The sequence below is a fragment of the Podarcis gaigeae genome (assembly GCF_964106915.1).
Source record: "Podarcis gaigeae genome assembly, chromosome: 4".
Taxonomy (NCBI): domain Eukaryota; kingdom Metazoa; phylum Chordata; class Lepidosauria; order Squamata; family Lacertidae; genus Podarcis; species Podarcis gaigeae.
In genome coordinates this window covers 52,327,879-52,345,934 of record NC_139677.1, presented here as the reverse complement: position 1 = coordinate 52,345,934, position 18,056 = coordinate 52,327,879, and the positions used below count along the sequence as shown (strand labels likewise).

The window sequence follows — 18,056 nt, the reverse complement described above, 5'->3', positions numbered from 1 at the left end:
CGGGTTCTTGATTAGTCAGTAAGAAATGGAAACAAATTTATTGCCTGCCAACTGCCTTATTGATGGGAAATAAAATGTGTTTTAGCAGAGGTGGCATTTATAGTATTTCTAAGCCGCTATTAAAGAAAACCTAAAGCAAGCAATGAACTGTTTTTAAAAACAAAGCTGAGAGATTGTGTTCCATTGAGGACCAAGGTTCATTGAAAAGCCCTGGCCCACAGCTGTGCTTCCTGCTAAAATGCATATTGGGTGCAATATAGGTAGTGGCAGTGGGGTGTGTGTGTCACAGAGAGAGGGAGAGAGGAGAAACAAGATCAAGATTGTGAAATGCTTTTGCCCTTTGAACACAGTACATCCACAATTCAGTTTATCTCAAACACCATTTTAAAGGCAAACCACAGCTTTTTTTAAACGGATGAACCAGACTTTATTTGAACACTTGAAAAAATTATGAACATTACAAAAGGCGTATTAAAACATACCCATGTCTGAAGAGACACAACTTTCTGCAGTAGAAAAAGAGGCACAACGAACTGAAATACTATATATACACAGTATATCTTTAAATTAGGCTACCGAACACAGCAAAATTCAGAAGGCCAGCAGTACTGTACACGTGGTTCATAATCTACACCATTTAAAAACTACAACCATTCAAAATCATTTTAAGAAATTTAAACACACCTTGTGTGTGCCTATACAGTGGGCCCGCCACCTACGCAAGGGTTTGGTTCCGGGGGTCCACATGCAAAGGCAGCATCGTGTAAAGTCAGGAACCCCATGAATGCCCCTCCTGCCCTGTGGGGCACATGGCTGCTAACTGGGTTCTTGGAAGGTTTCAGGAGGGCCCTGGGAGCTTTTTTTTCTGGCAGGAAAACCCACTGGGTGCACAAGTGGGGGTGGAAATAAATAACTGGAGAGTGGGGAATAGTGCACTTCCCCCACTCTTCATTTATTTATTTGCCCCTCCACTTCCAGCCCATTTTAAGTTTGCAATCACTAAGTTGTGGGCCCACTCTGTGTGTGTGTGTGTGTGTGTGCGCGCACACACACACACACGCACGTACCAGTGTATTCTACATCACCAATTTCTATGCAATACTGCCTTCAGTTAACTTCTGAATGCTAACAGTTCTAATTGCAAAGACTTGCTGACTAGGGTAAAAGGAAAGCTCAACAATTTGAGGACACAGAAATGTGTGGCTTTGAAATAGGCACTTCTTACATTCTTTTTCAACAAACTCTTGCGCACTGTGAAACAGATTTTGATTGCTAGAGTACTTTTTGTACGCAACGGGGTGGGGGTGGGAAAATCAATTTCAAAAACATTCTAGCATGATGTTCGAAGACACCTTCCCCATCATTTGTCTGAATGTAAAAACAAGAGAAAGATTGAAATATTAAGATACTGACTCTGTCCGGAACGCAACAAGTGTCTGCTTAAAGCAATGCAATGCAAATTACTCCTCATACCATCTTCAGGGCAGATCAACTCCCCGCACTGCTGAAGCCCCAGGGAAAGAACATAGAGTCTTTACATATGGCTTGCTCAACAGCACATCACAGGAAAGTGTCAGGCTCCGTGCTCAGGATTTCATGGCTCCTGCTCCCACGCTCCCTTGGTTCATTAGAACGCATTGCTACATCAACAATGCTGCTTCTGCCAGGATAGAACCCAGACTCACCTGCAAATTTAAGCAGACTCATACACATGACACAGGAGCAGTCAGAGGGAAAACCCTGATCGTCAGGCTCCCAGAGTCTCCATGGAAAGTCAAAAGACATAAACAAGCAGTCTGTTCACTTAGCTCTCACCGAGTAGCATAGTAACAGCACTGAATCCATTTTGTTTAGTCGTCTGCAGAGGGGTCTGAAATGTGAGGGCGCCATGCTTTAACAGAACCTCGAGGGTGCGTGGATGTCCGCCTTTCGCTGCCAGATGTAGAGCCGTGAAGCCTTCCTCATCGGGGTCGTTTACATTCTCTGGGCTGACAAGCTCCTCTACTACTTCCCAATGTCCATTTCCAGCGGCAAAGTGCAGTGCCGTCCTCTTGGAGGGCCCCTTGGCCAGGACATTGGCACCTTCTTCAACCAGCAACTTGGTGGTCGATAAGTGGCCCCTGCAGGCTGCCAGGTGGAGTGCAGTGCAGCCTTCGGCCGTCGTCGCTTCTACGTCTGCGCCCCGGTTGAGGAGCATCCTCGAAGTGCCCGTGTGTCCGGTTTCAGCAGCAACATGGAGAGCGGTGTGGAGCGAGGCGTTTCTGATGTTGACATCCGACTTCAGGTCCACAAGTGTACGAGCTACTCTGTAATGCCCTCTCTGGGCTGCCAGGTGCAAAGGGGTTCTCCCATCCACTGTCTGTGCATTCACATTCACCCCGGACTGCTTGGCAAGAAGCTTCACGATGGACAGGTGACCTTGCCAGGCTGCATAATGCAAAGGCACCCAGCCTTCCTTCCCTTTGATATCTGCATTAACCCCTCTTCTCAGGAAGATGCGCACAATGTTCTCTTGGCCATACTGGCAGGCCACATGGATGGGAGCTCTTCCTTCAAAGTCTACTTCGTTCAGCGAGGCGTTCTTCTCCAGAAGAAGCCTGGTGCTCAGCTCATCCCCGTTCAGCGCAGCAAAGTGAAGTGCTGTCCACTGGTCCTCATCCTTAGCGTTCACGTTGATTTTCCTCGCCAGGAGCAGCTCCACAATGCTTTTATTCTTCTTCTCTATGGCCATGTGGAGGGGTGTGGAGCCTCTCTTGTTGGTCAGGTTGGGGTTGGCATTGTAAAGGAGGAGCCACTTGACACACTCTTCTTGGCCCGACTCAACAGCCAAATGCAGGAGGCTATAGTTCCCATCCAAAACCAGGTCAACATCCTGCGGCTGGAGAATCTTCATCAGTTTGCCGGTGTCTCCAGATGCAATCGCCTCGGCCAGCTTTCTCTTCTGGATGTCCGTGGAACCAAGATCTGGAGAAGCAAAGAGCAACATTAGACTTCCATGACAACCATACATTCAAGGCACAAGAGAAATAAATAAATGGCAGCTCCACTCTTCATGCTACCAATGAAGCCAAAGCGTAGGAAGCACCTCCTCTTCCCCCGCTCCCATATTTTTGCACAATGGGCAGGTGCCAACATGTCCATCTTCCACCTGGATTGTACTACGCATGCTGTGGGTAGGAGGGTTATCAGCTTTTGGGGCATATTACTCATGCAGCTTGCTAAGATCCCATGCACTTGGTGTCTGCTGCACATGCGCACACGCAGCTAGGACTATTATGCTTCTGGCAATTTAGTGAAGTCCAGCGTCATGAAATAGACTTTACAAAACACACTCTCCAATCCTCGTATGCAGATAAGGCTCCTAATCCTCAGAACAATGAAACATTTAAGGCCAGCTCATGGTCAAGCATTCATCTTTGTGTTGTGCCTCAACTATCTGACTGCAATATGATTTGATGTGCCACAAATATAAACTCAGCTATCCAGACAATATTCCTGTAGCTGAAAATATTCCTGCCACGATTATGAAAATTATCACCAAAGTTCAGTGGGAGATAAATATGCTCAATTGCTGGCATCTCCAATTAAAGGAGGACCAGGTAATAGGAATGGCCCTGCTAAAGACCCTGGAGAGCCAGTGCCAGAGTAGATAATACTGGGCTAGATGGACCACTAGCCTGACGGCTGTCTGTGTTCCCTATGCAGATTCATTAGCTCAGGTTGCACAATGCATTCTTCATACTATCACCTTCCTAGGAACACTCAGGACACTTTTCATGGAAAGAAGCCTTTGCCCCTCAAATGCCGAACTGGAGAAGGCAGAACTGGAGAAACTCTGACCCTCCAGATGTTGCTGGACTATAACTTCCATCATCCCTAAGCAATGGCCATGTTGGCTGGTACTGATGGAGTCCAACAACGCCTGAAGGGCTAAAGGTTCCCCAGCCCAGTTTTAAGGTCTTGGCAGAATTGTGGTGTGCAATTGGTTTGCTATCAAACAAACAAGATAAAGATCAAGCAACCCTTTTGAGGTGGAGGCTAACTTCACATCAGAAAGCCTAAGTCTAGGGCTTACTCTGAATATGACTTAGTTGGGTATCACCCCAAGAGACATCATGATCATTGCTCACAACTTCTTTGGAAGCCTATGAAAATGAGGGGGAGCAATGATTGATATGCAACATCTTAAAACACATAGCCAGCTGATTGCCATGGAAAAATGAGGGAGCGGACTTTGTGCTGGCTGTACCACATCCTCCCACAAATTATCATCTCATGGCAAAGCTGCCTTCAATATAGGACACGAGAAACCACTAACTCCCACAGCCACCCAGTCCCAACACACACCCCAAATTCGTTTTTCCAAGTTATTGTTTGCTAAAACTATAAAACCCTTACCACTTTCAGAATTCTCTCTCTCAAATGACAGTGATAGGGAACCACGTGAAGAAAAGGCAGAGTCTACTGAGGACACTCCTGAAAGCCTCTTGTCGCTGGAAGCAAGCCTAGATTCAGAAGCGCTACGGCTGAGTTCTTCAGGCTCTTCTGTTTGTGAAATTCCCGAGTCAAGTTGGGACAACAACTCTGAAAGGCTGTAATCCTTAGATGAGGAGGGTTCAGACCCTTGCTTTAGCTGGGATAGTCCGGGCAGCTCCTGGAACAAAGGGGGGTGGGTGGAAGAGGGAGGAAATTATAAGTTGAAAGTGCTTGTCAAATGTTACCCAGTAGGGGAAGAAGGCACCAATATCAAGTTATCTCTATTTTTCACATACAGTACATACCTTGGGGTAAGTCCGAGTATCCTTGTTGTCCTCCTGAACTATCAATTCCTTGTTTTCAGTCTCTGGCTTTTCACAAAGGTCTTCTGTTTCAGAAGTAATTTCTTAAAAACAAAAACAAAAGCCAACGATTAGATTTATACTAGCAGAAGATGGGTCAAATAATATGTGCATCATTTACAGCAACTGTGTATATTTCCCATATGCCACAATCTCTTTCTCAACAACTGGCCAATTTAGATAAGCGAAACTAAACTATCCAGCTGCTAGAGGATACCGCTTCCTACTTGGAAGTTTGGTCAACCACTCTATATAACATTATCATAATTTTTGAATCAAGGTGTTGTTGATCCAAACTCCCACTGCTACAGCAACATATTTCCCAAATGTGCCTTACTTCCTCTGTGTAAGCAATTAACTCTGCGGAGAATTTCTGCCCTGTAAAGACTGTATTATGTCACCACAAAACCTACTGAGATGGAATAGAGTATGCCAGTTGCACAACATAGCAGGTTATGGAGCCATGTTCAAATCCGTCACCAGGAGAGAAGATTAGTTGTTGTGCCAAGTGAAGGATTTGCACCCCCACCCCAGCATGCTTTTGTGCAAACACACACACAGCTTCAAGAAAACAGAATGCTGAACCAGATCCAGCAAGGCTCTTCCTATAACAGAAATTGCAGAAGGCTCTTATCCGCAAAGTTAACTGTAACATAAGGAAGCTGCACAAACTGCAATATGGCAGTAAAACCACATTCAATCATCTGCTGTAGCATTTCAGACTATGCTGATACTTCAACCTGCTTTTTAAGGCTAATCAAACATGACCTTAACTTACTCTTCATGACACCTCTTTCATGCTACGGAATACACAGTAAGAAAAAACAGACATCTAACATTTTACCTGGGATTTTAAGGATCAAAGAGTTAAACCTAGGCAGCAACTTGGGGAGCTAGCCAGATCATTTGACATCTAAATCAACACTTTCATGATCAGACAAGTTCTTGTATAATCCCTTCCCTGTAGTGAGGAAGTGCCCCATACTGCTGCCTGCGCAAAAAAGTGGGTTGGGTATACTTTGCATTCATCATTTTTACAAGATTTTGGTGGAGCTCTACCAGGGATTAGTATAGTCCCGAACACTGAAATGACTCACTGGGTTTGCCAACTAGTCGGTAAAAAGTTTACCTTGAAATGTTGGCCTTTTGCTAGGATCATCTTGCCAGCACTTTTGCATCAGTTTGATCAAGCTGTTACACGCATGAGGTCTGGATCTGGAGACAGCTGGCAACTCTGGGCGGTGGCCATTCACTACTTTCACCATAATATGTAGAATATTATTCTCTTCTGCAAAGGAAAAGGCACAAATCAAGATTATTCTGAGAACTGAAGCAGCCTCTGACCAATAGCACAGATCACCTTAATCAGAGTCCTCTTTCCTGTTAGGGTTCTCTTTCTAGAAGAGAGAGGTACGCATTTCAACTGACTCAAAGGTCTCATAGGTTAGGGTCTCTGGATCAGCTAGTAATGGCAGAAGGTATGTTGCCTAGCTCCCTACATACATTGTTTCAGGTTAAAGTAAAGACTGCCTGCTCTTTACTTACATGACGTTGAGGTCTGAACAGCATGGCTAACTGTTAAGAGGACACTGGTGGATGCATCATGTCCCCATCTATTCATATGAGGGTAGATGCAATTATCCTTTTGTTCCTTATCAAGCCTGACACACTATGGTCTCCAGTCTGGCTTTCAGTGCAGAAATAATAGCTGAGGTTTCCTCAAAGCTATGCATGAAAGGTGTGGTTGTTAAGCAGCTAGAACAGATATATAATTGGCAGTAATGAAGCTTGGGCATTCTGAGGCTAGTCTCATCAGGGTGGGCATACACACACTTGAAGAGGACTTTTGTTTGATGTGCTCATCTAAAATAGGATCCATTAAACAAATATTTATTTTCTTACCTGAAAAGGGCTTTTTCTGTGTGAGAACTCCCCAGATAACAATGGAAAAGCTGCAAATAGAAACATCAGTTAATGTTAACTTTATAAAAATCATAGGATGCTCTCTCTCTTTCTTGATTACTGTTAGGCTTTCTAGTGCTAATCATCTCAGGCCATCAAATACAAATGAGGTATGCTAGAATTGAGAATGGGTCTCAAAAGAACGTAAGAATTGTCTTTGTAGACCAGACCAAGGTCTATCCTGGTGCCATCCAGATATTTATTGGACTATAAGTCCTATTAGTCCTAGCCTGCTTGGTCAGTAGTCATGGATGATAGGAGTTGTAGTCCAACAACTTCTGGAAAACCCTGTTCTAATTATGCCTTGTGTACAAAAATTACTTTCTATTCCTTGTCCTGAATCTACAGCTGATCAACTTCACTTTTGGAGCACAGAAAGAGATGTTACACACACATTGTGCTTGCACACTGCGTCTCCACAGCCTGTTGACAATGTCACCTTTGGGCTGGGCATTAATGAAACATGATCACTGAAACAGCACTCGTTACACAGTGTATGAACCTTGCTTTTAATGCTTCTCAAGTGTCTTGGCATGTTGAGGTATAACCCAGATCAGATTGACCTAGATGGCACCAAAGAAAATTAGGAGGTCTGGAAAATGATCAACTGGGTTCCAACACCTGCTTCCTAAAGAATCAAGAAATATCTGCAGATGTGACCTTGGTTTTGCCAATTCAAGAAGGAATTCAAACACAGGTTGATTTATCAAAATTTTGGTTGGCATGAGACAAGTGCATTGCATTAAAGCTACAATGACTCCCTTAGGTATCTCCCGAGTTTTGAAGACTTGGCCTTTGTGTCCTGTTTTGTTGATATTCCATTGTAACAAAATGGTTAAACAAAATATCAATTCTAAGGATTTCCTGAGAGTTTAATTCTACCAGAGTTAAGTAGCAAATACTGGAGAGAAACAGATGCACTGAGGAAGAAAAGTACAAACCTGTAGACATCATGTTTAGTATCAAAGTACCGGGTCTTCTCTTTAATGCGTTCTGGGGGCAGGTATGCTATAGTGCCACAAAGCCCATCCATGCTGAGATCGTGTGAATGTGAAAGGCCATTGCACTTGGCTAATCCAAAGTCTGAAATCTGATAAAGTTAAAAAAAAAAAAGAGTTCCAGTTAGAGTAGTCTGCAAAATCATTTCTGCATGTGTGGTTGCACAAACACAGTGGCTTAGAGCATTGGAGACAGTTGGGCTTAAGTGCTTACTCTGAGCTTCACAAATCAGTACTGTTTGTCCCTCCCAAGCAGGAAAACTTGCTGATGTCTGCTAAATGTTATGCGAGGAAATAATTTTATGAAAGAGATACAGTTTGCCTGTAGAAATTGCAGCAACTCTGCATACCCAGACAACTGGTGAGCATCAGGCAGATGGCTATGGAAAGAATAAGAAAGTAACAGCAAGCACTTCTTAAGAGTTTACACACACCCGATTATGTTTAAGTGTCAAAACAAAATAAATCCATAGATTTTCTTCCAGGATTTTGCTTAGGACATTCAAAGGGAGGGAGCTGGCAGGAGACACAAAACTCAACAGCCTCATAAACAGAACTGTTAATGTTCCACACATTTGCAGCCTTTCTGCACAAGGCTAAGCAGAGGCCTTATTATTCTACCTCCTGAGACACTTGGTTTTTTTTCTAGATATTTAGGAATGTAGTGCAAGACATTGCAAACCTAGGGAAATACTTAGAAGGAGTGACTTTATAAGTTAGGTGACTGTTGCACCAATGAGGATCACTTTAAGAGAGATTTATCTTTGTAGTTATGTACTTGGAACAAAATGATGTGCAACAGAGGGAAGAACAGGAGACGAAAGAAAGAGAAAGGAATTGAAGGTTACCAACTGCTTCTGGTTAAAGATTACTTTATTTTCATTTGTAATTTGCTAACCCTGAAGCTCAGGGCAAGTAATGTTTAATAAGTACACACCACTGCAAAGCACTTACATTATTGTTGTTGTTAAGTTAGTTGGCCTGATAGGAGAAATGACAGTATGGGTTGGGGGGGGGGGGAGATAATCTAATGGGAAACAACAGCAAAGACGTTTCCAAAGCAGTTAGATGCACAGGGTGGAGAAGGAAGTGGGGAAAGATTCAATGTATTTGTCTCTGAATGTAAATATTCAGACACACCCTGAGTTCACATATTTTTGAAGCAAGAGATTTTATAGTGATTCCTGAAGTCCCAGCTCAAACTTCAGCCAAGCCAAGGGGAGCGGGGCAAGGTAAACTACCAAAGGCTCATGTTTTAGATTTTCCCCACTCCCCGCCAATGTCTCCCGCACTGAGTGACAAAAGAGCTTATTGTCTAAACTTTTGTATAACTTGATTTCTGCTACAGAGGAAAAATCTTCTGTCCAGATGCAATGGCACACAAATTTTTGTCTGGCAGGGCAAAAAGCCCAGAATTAAGTTTAAGATATTGACTGACGCAAAGGAAAGAGGGGGCTTTGCCCTGCCAGACTTAAGGTTGTATTACGAAGCCGCAGCTTTCTGCTGGCTAAAAGACTGGCTACTTCTCGAAGACACTGATGTGTTGGATCTGGAAGGGTTTAATAATAATTTTGGTTGGCATGCATACTTATGGTATGACAAAGTTAAGATCAATAAGGCCTTTAAGAACCATATTGTCAGAAAAGCAGTGTTTAATGTCTGGACAAAATATAAAGACTTATTGGAAAATAAAACCCCAAGGTGGCTTTCACCTCTGGAAGCTAAGGCCCGAAAAAGACCCAATATGGAAGCCAATTGGCCAAAATATTGGGAAATATTAGAAAAAGATGGAAATAACTGGAAATTGCAGAGTATGGAAAAAATGAAGGATAAAGTGCGAGACTGGTTACATTACGCTCAGATTAAAGAAGTTTTTAAAAATGACAAAAAGCTAGGGTTCCAGGTGGAGAAATCGAAGCTGGAAACTGAACTGTTAGAACCTAAGACTAAGGTACTTTCAAGAATGTATAACTTGCTGTTGAAATGGAACACACAAGACGAAATGGTTAAATCGGCTATGATAAAGTGGGCACAGGACATTGGGCATAACATTATGTTTGAGGAATGGGAAAGGTTGTGGACCACTGGGCTAAACTTTACTGCATGTAATGCTTTGAAAGAAAATATAATGAAAATGATATACAGATGGTACATGACCCCAGTTAAGCTTGCCAAAATATACCACTCGTCTGACAATAAATGTTGGAAATGTAAAGAAAATGAAGGAACATTCTTTCACCTCTGGTGGACTTGCCCTAAAGTGAAGGCCTTCTGGGAAATGATATATAATGAACTGAAAAAGGTATTTAAGTATACTTTCACTAAGAAACCAGAGGCCTTCCTTCTGGGTATTGTCGGCCAGAAGGTGTCAAAGAAGGACAGAACTTTCTTTATGTATGCAACAACGGCAGCAAGGATACTCATCGCAAAGAACTGGAAAACTCAAGATCTACCCACGCTGGAAGAATGGCAGATGCAGCTGATGGACTATATGCAGCTGGCGGAAATGACTGGCAGAATTCGAGACCTGGGAGAAGAAAGGATTGAAGAAGACTGGAAGAAATTTAAGATTTATTTACAAAATTATTGTAATTTGATGGAATGCTAAGAAGGATGCTTGATTATAAACAATTGGCCATCACTAAATTAGATGAGCATTATTAGACTATATTGTAATGATTGGTTATAAGATTACAAATAAGATGGTAATTTGCTTGAAAAATTTTATGAACAATGTAAGTGCGAGCGGATGACGTGAGGAAGTCCAAAGATGTTATGAAATTTTGTAAAGACACAAACAATGCTGTTTTTTAATTTTGTATCTCTTTTATTAAAAAAACCTAATAAAAATTTTGGAAAAAAAAAAATGCAATGGCACACAAATTTTTGGAGGACCCAGGTGCAAAAGTGACTAATTTTGGCATTATGAATCACGCAAACCCATCTTACAAGTCTCTGTTTTAAGCAAATTGTTATCATTATAATCAGAACACAACCAGAAGTAGAGCTGCAGCTTTGAGCATATCAGAATGTTCTGACAACTAAATCAAACTGAGTTGTGCCTTCAAGGACTCTCAAAGCCTTGGCAAGAGAGCTGCGTTCTGGAAGGAGTCTTGTGGGTTTAAAATTAGATGCTTTGAAGTAAGTTTCTAACACTGAGCATGAGGTTTAGTCATACAACTCCTATTAACATCAGTGGGAACCATGCAGCACACACAAAAATACAGTCATAAAAGAAGGGCTTTTAATTAGATTCAAGACACCTTCTGACATGCCTATGGGTGGCAGACAGTACAGCCAATGTAGCAATGTAGTACTTAGAATTTTGTATTCCATCCAGTAATCTGGATACCAGTTTGGATAGGCATGCACAGATTAGCCGAATTTTGAGGGCCTTGCTTTCGCCCTTTGTACAACTTTGGGTGCAAACATCAAAGTTCTATGGGAATTCTGCAATAGCCTCCCACACAACCTGGTAATAACATTTGGCAAAGGGAGAAATGAAACCAAGTATCAAATCCCTTTTACAAATAATGTGATCTCAGGCTATTAAAATTATTGCAGAGATATGTGTGAACAGCTACAGGGAGTGATTAACTTGCAACACACATTCTTTGAACCCCATGGAAGAGAGACAAAAGCAACTTTGGTTACAGCAAGCTATGTCTCCTCACTCATATTTCCATGCAAAACACAGCTTGGACACCTATTTTCAGCTAACCTGAACTCCTCGTTCAGCTGCTCTTGCCTGTTAAATAGTCTTGGCTGGAGCTCTATTTTGTTATAACCCCTTACAATAACTGTTTTCAGAAAAGCGAATCAGGATTGCTAGGGTGGACCTAGGTGGTTGCTCTATGGCTCCTTCCACCCCCAACACTCCAGCAACTACCAGAAGCTCTGAAGAGTCCTGTGTGTGCCCTGAGTATTTAGACCCCTAGAGACACCCTTGAACATTATGGCACCTGCCCCCTCCATGTCTCCGAATCTCAGTCCTACTCACTGCCTCCTGCTTCCTTTCACCTCCTGCCTCTGTACTTGCCACTCCCTCGTCCCCATGGTCACTATACCTCAATGTAACTAAATTAAAGGATGCACCACTGGAATAATAAACTATTCTTCCCGTGCCTCCATTTCCCCCCTTCCTCAGCTGCTTGCCTGATTCTACATTAGACTGAAAGGCCCATTTTGGAGCAGGGACTGATGACACCTGTTCTTTATATAGTGCCATGCACATAAAAGGCACTATAAAAAGAAGCTAAACAAACAAACACACAACTAAAAGTACTCCAACAACTTGGATTGCAATCTAACCATAAGGCTGGAACTAGAGCAGCTTCAAAGGTTATAGAGAACAACTATGGAAGATGCCAAGTGGGGAATGAACAGAAAAGTCATTGGTAAGGAGTTTTATTGCACCGCACTCTAAGCCAAGGATAGCCTATCGAGTAATAAAGCTGGATTAAAAAGTAAGCCCTGCTGCTACAACTTCTGTGTGTTTAGTTGTCAGATATAAGTATGCGACTAGAGAGCTTTGAACTTGGATTCCAAAGGCACTTCTGCTTGTGAGCACTTTCTTTTGGAGAAGGGCATTATTTATGTTCCCTTCTAAAAAAAATTCCCCAAATGCTATGGAGTTTCCTCCAACCCTCCGGAATCAGTTTTTGGGATGAGAACTTCTAAACACAAACCTGATAAAATCAGAAACACATTTAAGTCCATTTCCAGGGGGGTAGTCTGGTGGGTTTTTGTTTTGCTTTGTGCAACAGAGCCTTGTGGCACCTTAATTTATTAGTCCTTAAGGTGCCAAAAGATACTCTGTTGTTTTTACATCTAAGTAAAGAAAAGTATTCTGCTACTTTCATAAAAATGCATAGGACTTAAAACATCTATTGCATGAGACCAGCAATTATAAGTATGCAGTTATAATTGAATATTTATATATAAATATAACTGAATATAATGTTTATATATAATATCTGTAACCAAAGCAATTTCCTGTATTCTGGCAGTGTAGCATACCATTATGTTTTGGGGGGAGCATGAAAGGTTGAGAAGATGAGTTTTTAGAAAATTAAGGAGTTTTGAACTGGGAACAGAAACAAGCTCTAAACTCCTCAGCCCCCAAGAAATCCAGGCACCACTATAACTTTAATGCTGTGCAACTATCTAAAAATCTAGGGTGCAGTTCAGATATTAATGGGAAACCATGGCTCCCCACTACATGAATGAGCTGTTTCAAGCACTGAACACACCAACTCCCTCCTGAACCCTATCCATATGTTCCAAAACCAAACATAGGCTATTTTTACAAAGATCTGTCTGTTCTCATTCACACCACAAGTAGCAAGATACTAAGCACATTACACAGGAACAGAATTTTCACAATTAATTAGTTGAAAAAGAAACAGTGATATCCATTTTCAGCTCTAATAGTAATTCTTGTTTTAGTGGACTGCAGATGTGCCTCAGCAAGTCTGAGCAAGTAATCAGGCTCTTATAGCAAGGAGAAGGGTTTCTGCAGAATTTCCTTTCTATTTCTAAGAACATTGGCTTAGTTTTACATGTGAACCAAGACTCCTTGTTTACAGCGATGGTTAGTTAAACAGGGCAGCTCATTTGGCAAATTAACCTCTCTTGGTTATAAGCTACAGGATGTTTGTTATACGCCACAATTCAAGATTAATTCTGCACGCCTGCATTAAAATATTCCATAAAGTATTTTATATATGGGAAAGATGTTGGTTTGTAATACCACACTGCAACTATCCATCTATGCAGAGAAAAACATGGGTATCAACCCAACATGTTTTCCTGTTTATTTCCCCTCACTATCATACAACCTCTTACACAAAGAGCTTTCAATTATAAACATAAGATTGCTTACAGTTGTAAGATTGGTCTGTACGATCACTATTTACTCACTACCACAATAGCATTTTCTGAAAGTTGATTAAAAAATAAATAAACACCTTTGCAATGTCTTGCTTTTTTCCTTCCCTGGTACTCTTTTTTAAAAAAAACAACGGAAAAGCTGTAACTGTGTTTAGCAAACAGTGACAAACTTTTAAAGCAGGGGTGGGTAACCTTTGGCCCTTCAGATATTGGTGAACAACAATTTGCATCACCTCCAGCCACGCTGGCTTGTACGGATGGGAGTTATAGTCCAACAACATCTAGAAAGCCACAGGTTCCCCACTCCTGCTATAAAGCAAGGATAACATGTGACACTGAACTCACAACCAAGTTTCACATCATGCACATCAAAGAAGAATTTGCATTGAAAGGCCCAGAGACAAACCTCTCCTTCAGTCTCATTGTGATGATGATGGCAAAAAAAAATGTGGGTCAAATAGCAATGGCCTAGGACATACCTTGACATGATAATGGCCATCAAGCAGTATGTTTGCTGGTTTAAGATCCAGGTGAAGCAGAGGTGGGGACATGCAATGAAGGAAGTTCATGCCCACAGCTGTTTCATGGATGATTCGGAAGCGCAGGTCCCAAGGCAGCGGTTCTGCAGCCAGGAGCTTCTCCAGTGATCCTGTCTCCATGTACTCCATGACCAAGCCCACAGGCTCTTTACAGATGCCATACACTGGAAGGATGTAGCGAAATTTTGCCATTTCCATCTTCTTGGCTTCTTCCAACAGTTCCATACGCTCCCTATGTAAAAAGGGTAAAGTACAGGACTTTAGTTTATATTTATCAATAGCATTTCAACCATTTATTAGCTTCAAATTTTGTATGGGAAATTCTTCCATTTTACTGATATTTAGTGCATACATTTTTATGTATCCATTAATGTATTCACAATATTTGGCATAGCATTATGTCTGAATTGGAGATCATGGTTTGTTGTTGTCCAAACAAATCATGATCTGAAGCCAAGGTTTGTTCTTGCTTACCAGTTGTGATGTATGGGTTTGGTTATAATGTTAAGCCAAGAATTGTGGTTTGTTCCTCCCACTGACTAGTGGCGTAGAGCAAAGGAGGAGTGATTCTCCTGTTCACGGCACACCATTATGCATAGCTAACCATGATATGCAACTCAGCTGCTGTGTTTTACAGAGCTGAAATTTAACTTCCCTGGAATTTCTAATTTGTGTACATTTTATCAAGTCAAAATCATTTGTAAATGGGTTTCACATGAAAGCTGCAGGATGGTCTTACAGTTACTAATCTCATTTAGGTAGTTACGGAGAACTAGAATATGCACATAATTTTGGCTCATAAATAATCATCCTTTTGTCCAGGCAGCACAAAAAGGTTATATAGATAAGAGTATCATAAAACTTCTCTTATTACAACCTTTGTGAAGCACTTAAAATATTCATCATGGTATTGAATTTTATCTGCACTATGATGAAAAAGGTAGAACACAGATCTGAAGTGAACTCTCCTAGGCTTCTACTCCCTAGATTTTAGATTGGCATGTGATGAAGCACTGTGAGAACAGGATGTCTCTTTGGTCTGCTCTAGAAAGATTCTTCTTGGTCTCTCAAGTATCTAAGACGTATTATCCACATTTTCATTCCAACCTTTTCCAAGAAGCACAGGATGGCATACACGGAGGTTATTCTATTTTATTCTCACTGTAAACTATGGGGTAGGTTAGCAGAAGACAGTATGCATAAATTGTCCCAAAGTCATCTAGTAGTTTTCATGGCTAAACAGAGTTACGCTGAGCAAACTCTCAGATTCAGATGCCTAGCTAACAGCCCCAAAACTTTAGACTAGCAATACAAATCTCCCTATTCCATAGTTTTGAAATTATTTAGAGACCTCATGACTGCATAGGAAGGAGCAACAGGGGAAAAAACTCAAGCAAAGCTGTAATTTACAGTTTGTAAAGGACTGCAACAAAAAAATGGTGGTGTTTGCAGGCCCTGTTAGAGACAAGCTCTTTCTATTGCCTGCTAGTGCTCCCATTTTAAGACATTTTATTCCACAGTTTAGGACCAGGCTTTCTACTAAGGGAGAGAGTAGAATTCAATGTAGCACAAAGTACAGGATGTGTGTATGCAAGAAATGAGGTCCACTCACACAACAGGACTTTCTCCTCCCACCATGTGCTCTCAGACATGTTCTAGGGCTTTCCCCAACCCTCAAGAGGTGGGGCATGCAGAGGAGGGAGGGAGGGAAGAGCTCAGTTGTATGAGATGTTGCTTCCCACCCAAACAGCAGCTAAATTGAATCCAGCCCAGGATTAAGAACACTATGATAAACAGAATCCAATCATGGTCTTTGTTGATGGAAAACACAATGAAGCTGATGTAATTTGAACATGGCTACACATAGCAAGATGAGAAGTCTGTTCAAGTCACTGCATTTACCTTACTTGAAAGCAACATAAAAATAGACTCATGTGTGACCTAAATACAAAAGCGTCCATAAGACTCCTAGTATTTTCAAGTTTTCTATATTATTTGCTAAATGCCCCCAAAGATGTCATGAGGCCAAGTCCTCCTAATTCATCAGATGCCATTGTGTCAGCCAAAATGACTGTATGTGGCAGAAACAATCCAGTATTGTTCAAGAATTCAGTACATCAGACTTCAACAAATGGGTGCCCTCCAGCTGCTTTTGGCTACAACTCCCATCAGCCGGAAGGCACCCAATTGGTGAAGGCATCAATACATATAATAACAAGAGGAAAGTGCTAGTCCTAACTAAAATAGGGACAGAAGGGGATACTTATACTGATGCCCTAGAAAAGAGTTTCATTTGAGAATGGTGAAAAATAAGTGAAATTAGTGCTAGGTAGCCAGTCAAATTAAATATACAGTCATTAGCTAGCAAGTCCATATCTAGAAGTAAGAATCTGGTGCAGTAATGTTGCCTTTCAGGACCAATGAGTCACATCAAGAAGGTTCAAACTAGAGAGTTGCGTTGGAGTCTCCTTGGAGAGGAGACTTGGAGGCCCTTCTTAAGTTCTCCTCCCCACCTCAATACTACAGACTGGGTGTGGGAACAGATGGTGGGGTCTCTTTCCAGCATCTGGTGTGGCTGCTATTACTGCCCTGAGGCACCTATCTTTTAAGATAATTACTTTTGAAGAGAAACACTAGGGTGCTTTGACATGACAGGGAGGAAGGGAGTGTCAGGAGTGAGCAGCACAGCCAACTCTTGCCCCTAAGCATACATAACTCAAGCTCCAGCTAGCGTGGGATACAAACAGCAGCAGATCTCCGAATACTGAGGTGGAATTTGTGAAAGTGGGTGGGCGGTTGTAGACCAAACAGGCAAAATAAAAGCCACCACCAAGTCAAAGGCAAATTTACACACAATGTTAAATGAAAGCTGGTTCCTGATTTTAGGGAGCCCTTGGGAAAGAGGCTCTCAAGCCCCCACCCGCAGTTCTCCTGCTACTTACTGTTGCCCATCTACTTGACACTCCCCCTCTGAGCCCAATCTGGACCACCTCTGAGAGACAGAAGGCATATGGACATTCCTGATCCTTGGTTCTCAAGCTGCTTCTTTACTTGCCATCTCCAAATGAGGGAGTAAGCAGGTAGCTACAGCAAAGGGGAATGGCAGCAGGGGCAGAAGATCCCATGGACTGACCCTGGGATTCAACTGTGAGCATGGAAAGGACATGTGGTGAATACTACATGCTCATCTCCAGCCACTGATGCTTTTTTGGGTGGGGAAAGCCCAGGAACTGAAGTTCTGAGTCCAGTGGTGGGGAAAGAAGCGAGAAGGAACTTGTTAGAAACTAAGAAAGGGAAAGTTTACCAATAATTTCCATATAAAATGACATTCACCTTGAGGACTGCATTGCTAAAAATCTTGGAAGCTCTGTGTGGGAGAGGAACTTGAAAAGGGAGATTTTTGCTGTGGACAAGAGAAAGCCAGTGGCCTCCAACTTCTGTATGAACAGAGGTTTGTTTCAGAAAGTTTCTTCCCTGCTTTATGCCTTGTTTGCCAAGTAAACAGAATGGGGAATGAACTAGCATTCTAAATTGGATAGGTACAGTAGCCCTATTCAAGAGTTCACCTGAATGTGTGTGGGCAAATAAAAGGGGGGAGGCAATTCACCCAAGCCCCTCCTGAAATATCCTCATTTTGTATTTTATTGCATTGAGAGGGAAAGGTCTGAAGGGAGGTCCTAAGCACATTAAGCTGAACTTGCTTAGAATTATCCTTGTGATCAGGAATCCTGCTTAACAGGGGTCCCGGTCACAAAGAGGAATCTATGGGGATTCATGAGAACACACTTCTGCTCCACTTTAGATGTTCAATCTCAATGCAGGAAAGT

At 42.0% G+C, this 18,056-nt stretch overlaps 1 protein-coding gene across 2 annotated transcripts in view; it reads right to left on the bottom strand.

The window, feature by feature from the left end:
* Window positions 1–402: 402 nt before the first annotated feature.
* Window positions 403–18,056, bottom strand: part of RIPK4 (receptor interacting serine/threonine kinase 4) — a 31,150-nt gene continuing 13,496 nt past the window's right edge. For both annotated transcript variants that reach the window (XM_083734756.1, XM_083734757.1), the window contains exons 2-8: window positions 14,170–14,461; window positions 7,742–7,890; window positions 6,741–6,790; window positions 5,968–6,126; window positions 4,782–4,882; window positions 4,399–4,654; window positions 403–2,964 (exon numbers count right to left, since the gene is read on the bottom strand). In XM_083734756.1, the coding sequence (XP_083590882.1) occupies window positions 1,805–2,964; window positions 4,399–4,654; window positions 4,782–4,882; window positions 5,968–6,126; window positions 6,741–6,790; window positions 7,742–7,890; window positions 14,170–14,461 (2,167 nt within the window). In that variant the 3' untranslated portion in view covers window positions 403–1,804. The remainder of the gene's footprint in view (window positions 2,965–4,398; window positions 4,655–4,781; window positions 4,883–5,967; window positions 6,127–6,740; window positions 6,791–7,741; window positions 7,891–14,169; window positions 14,462–18,056) is intronic.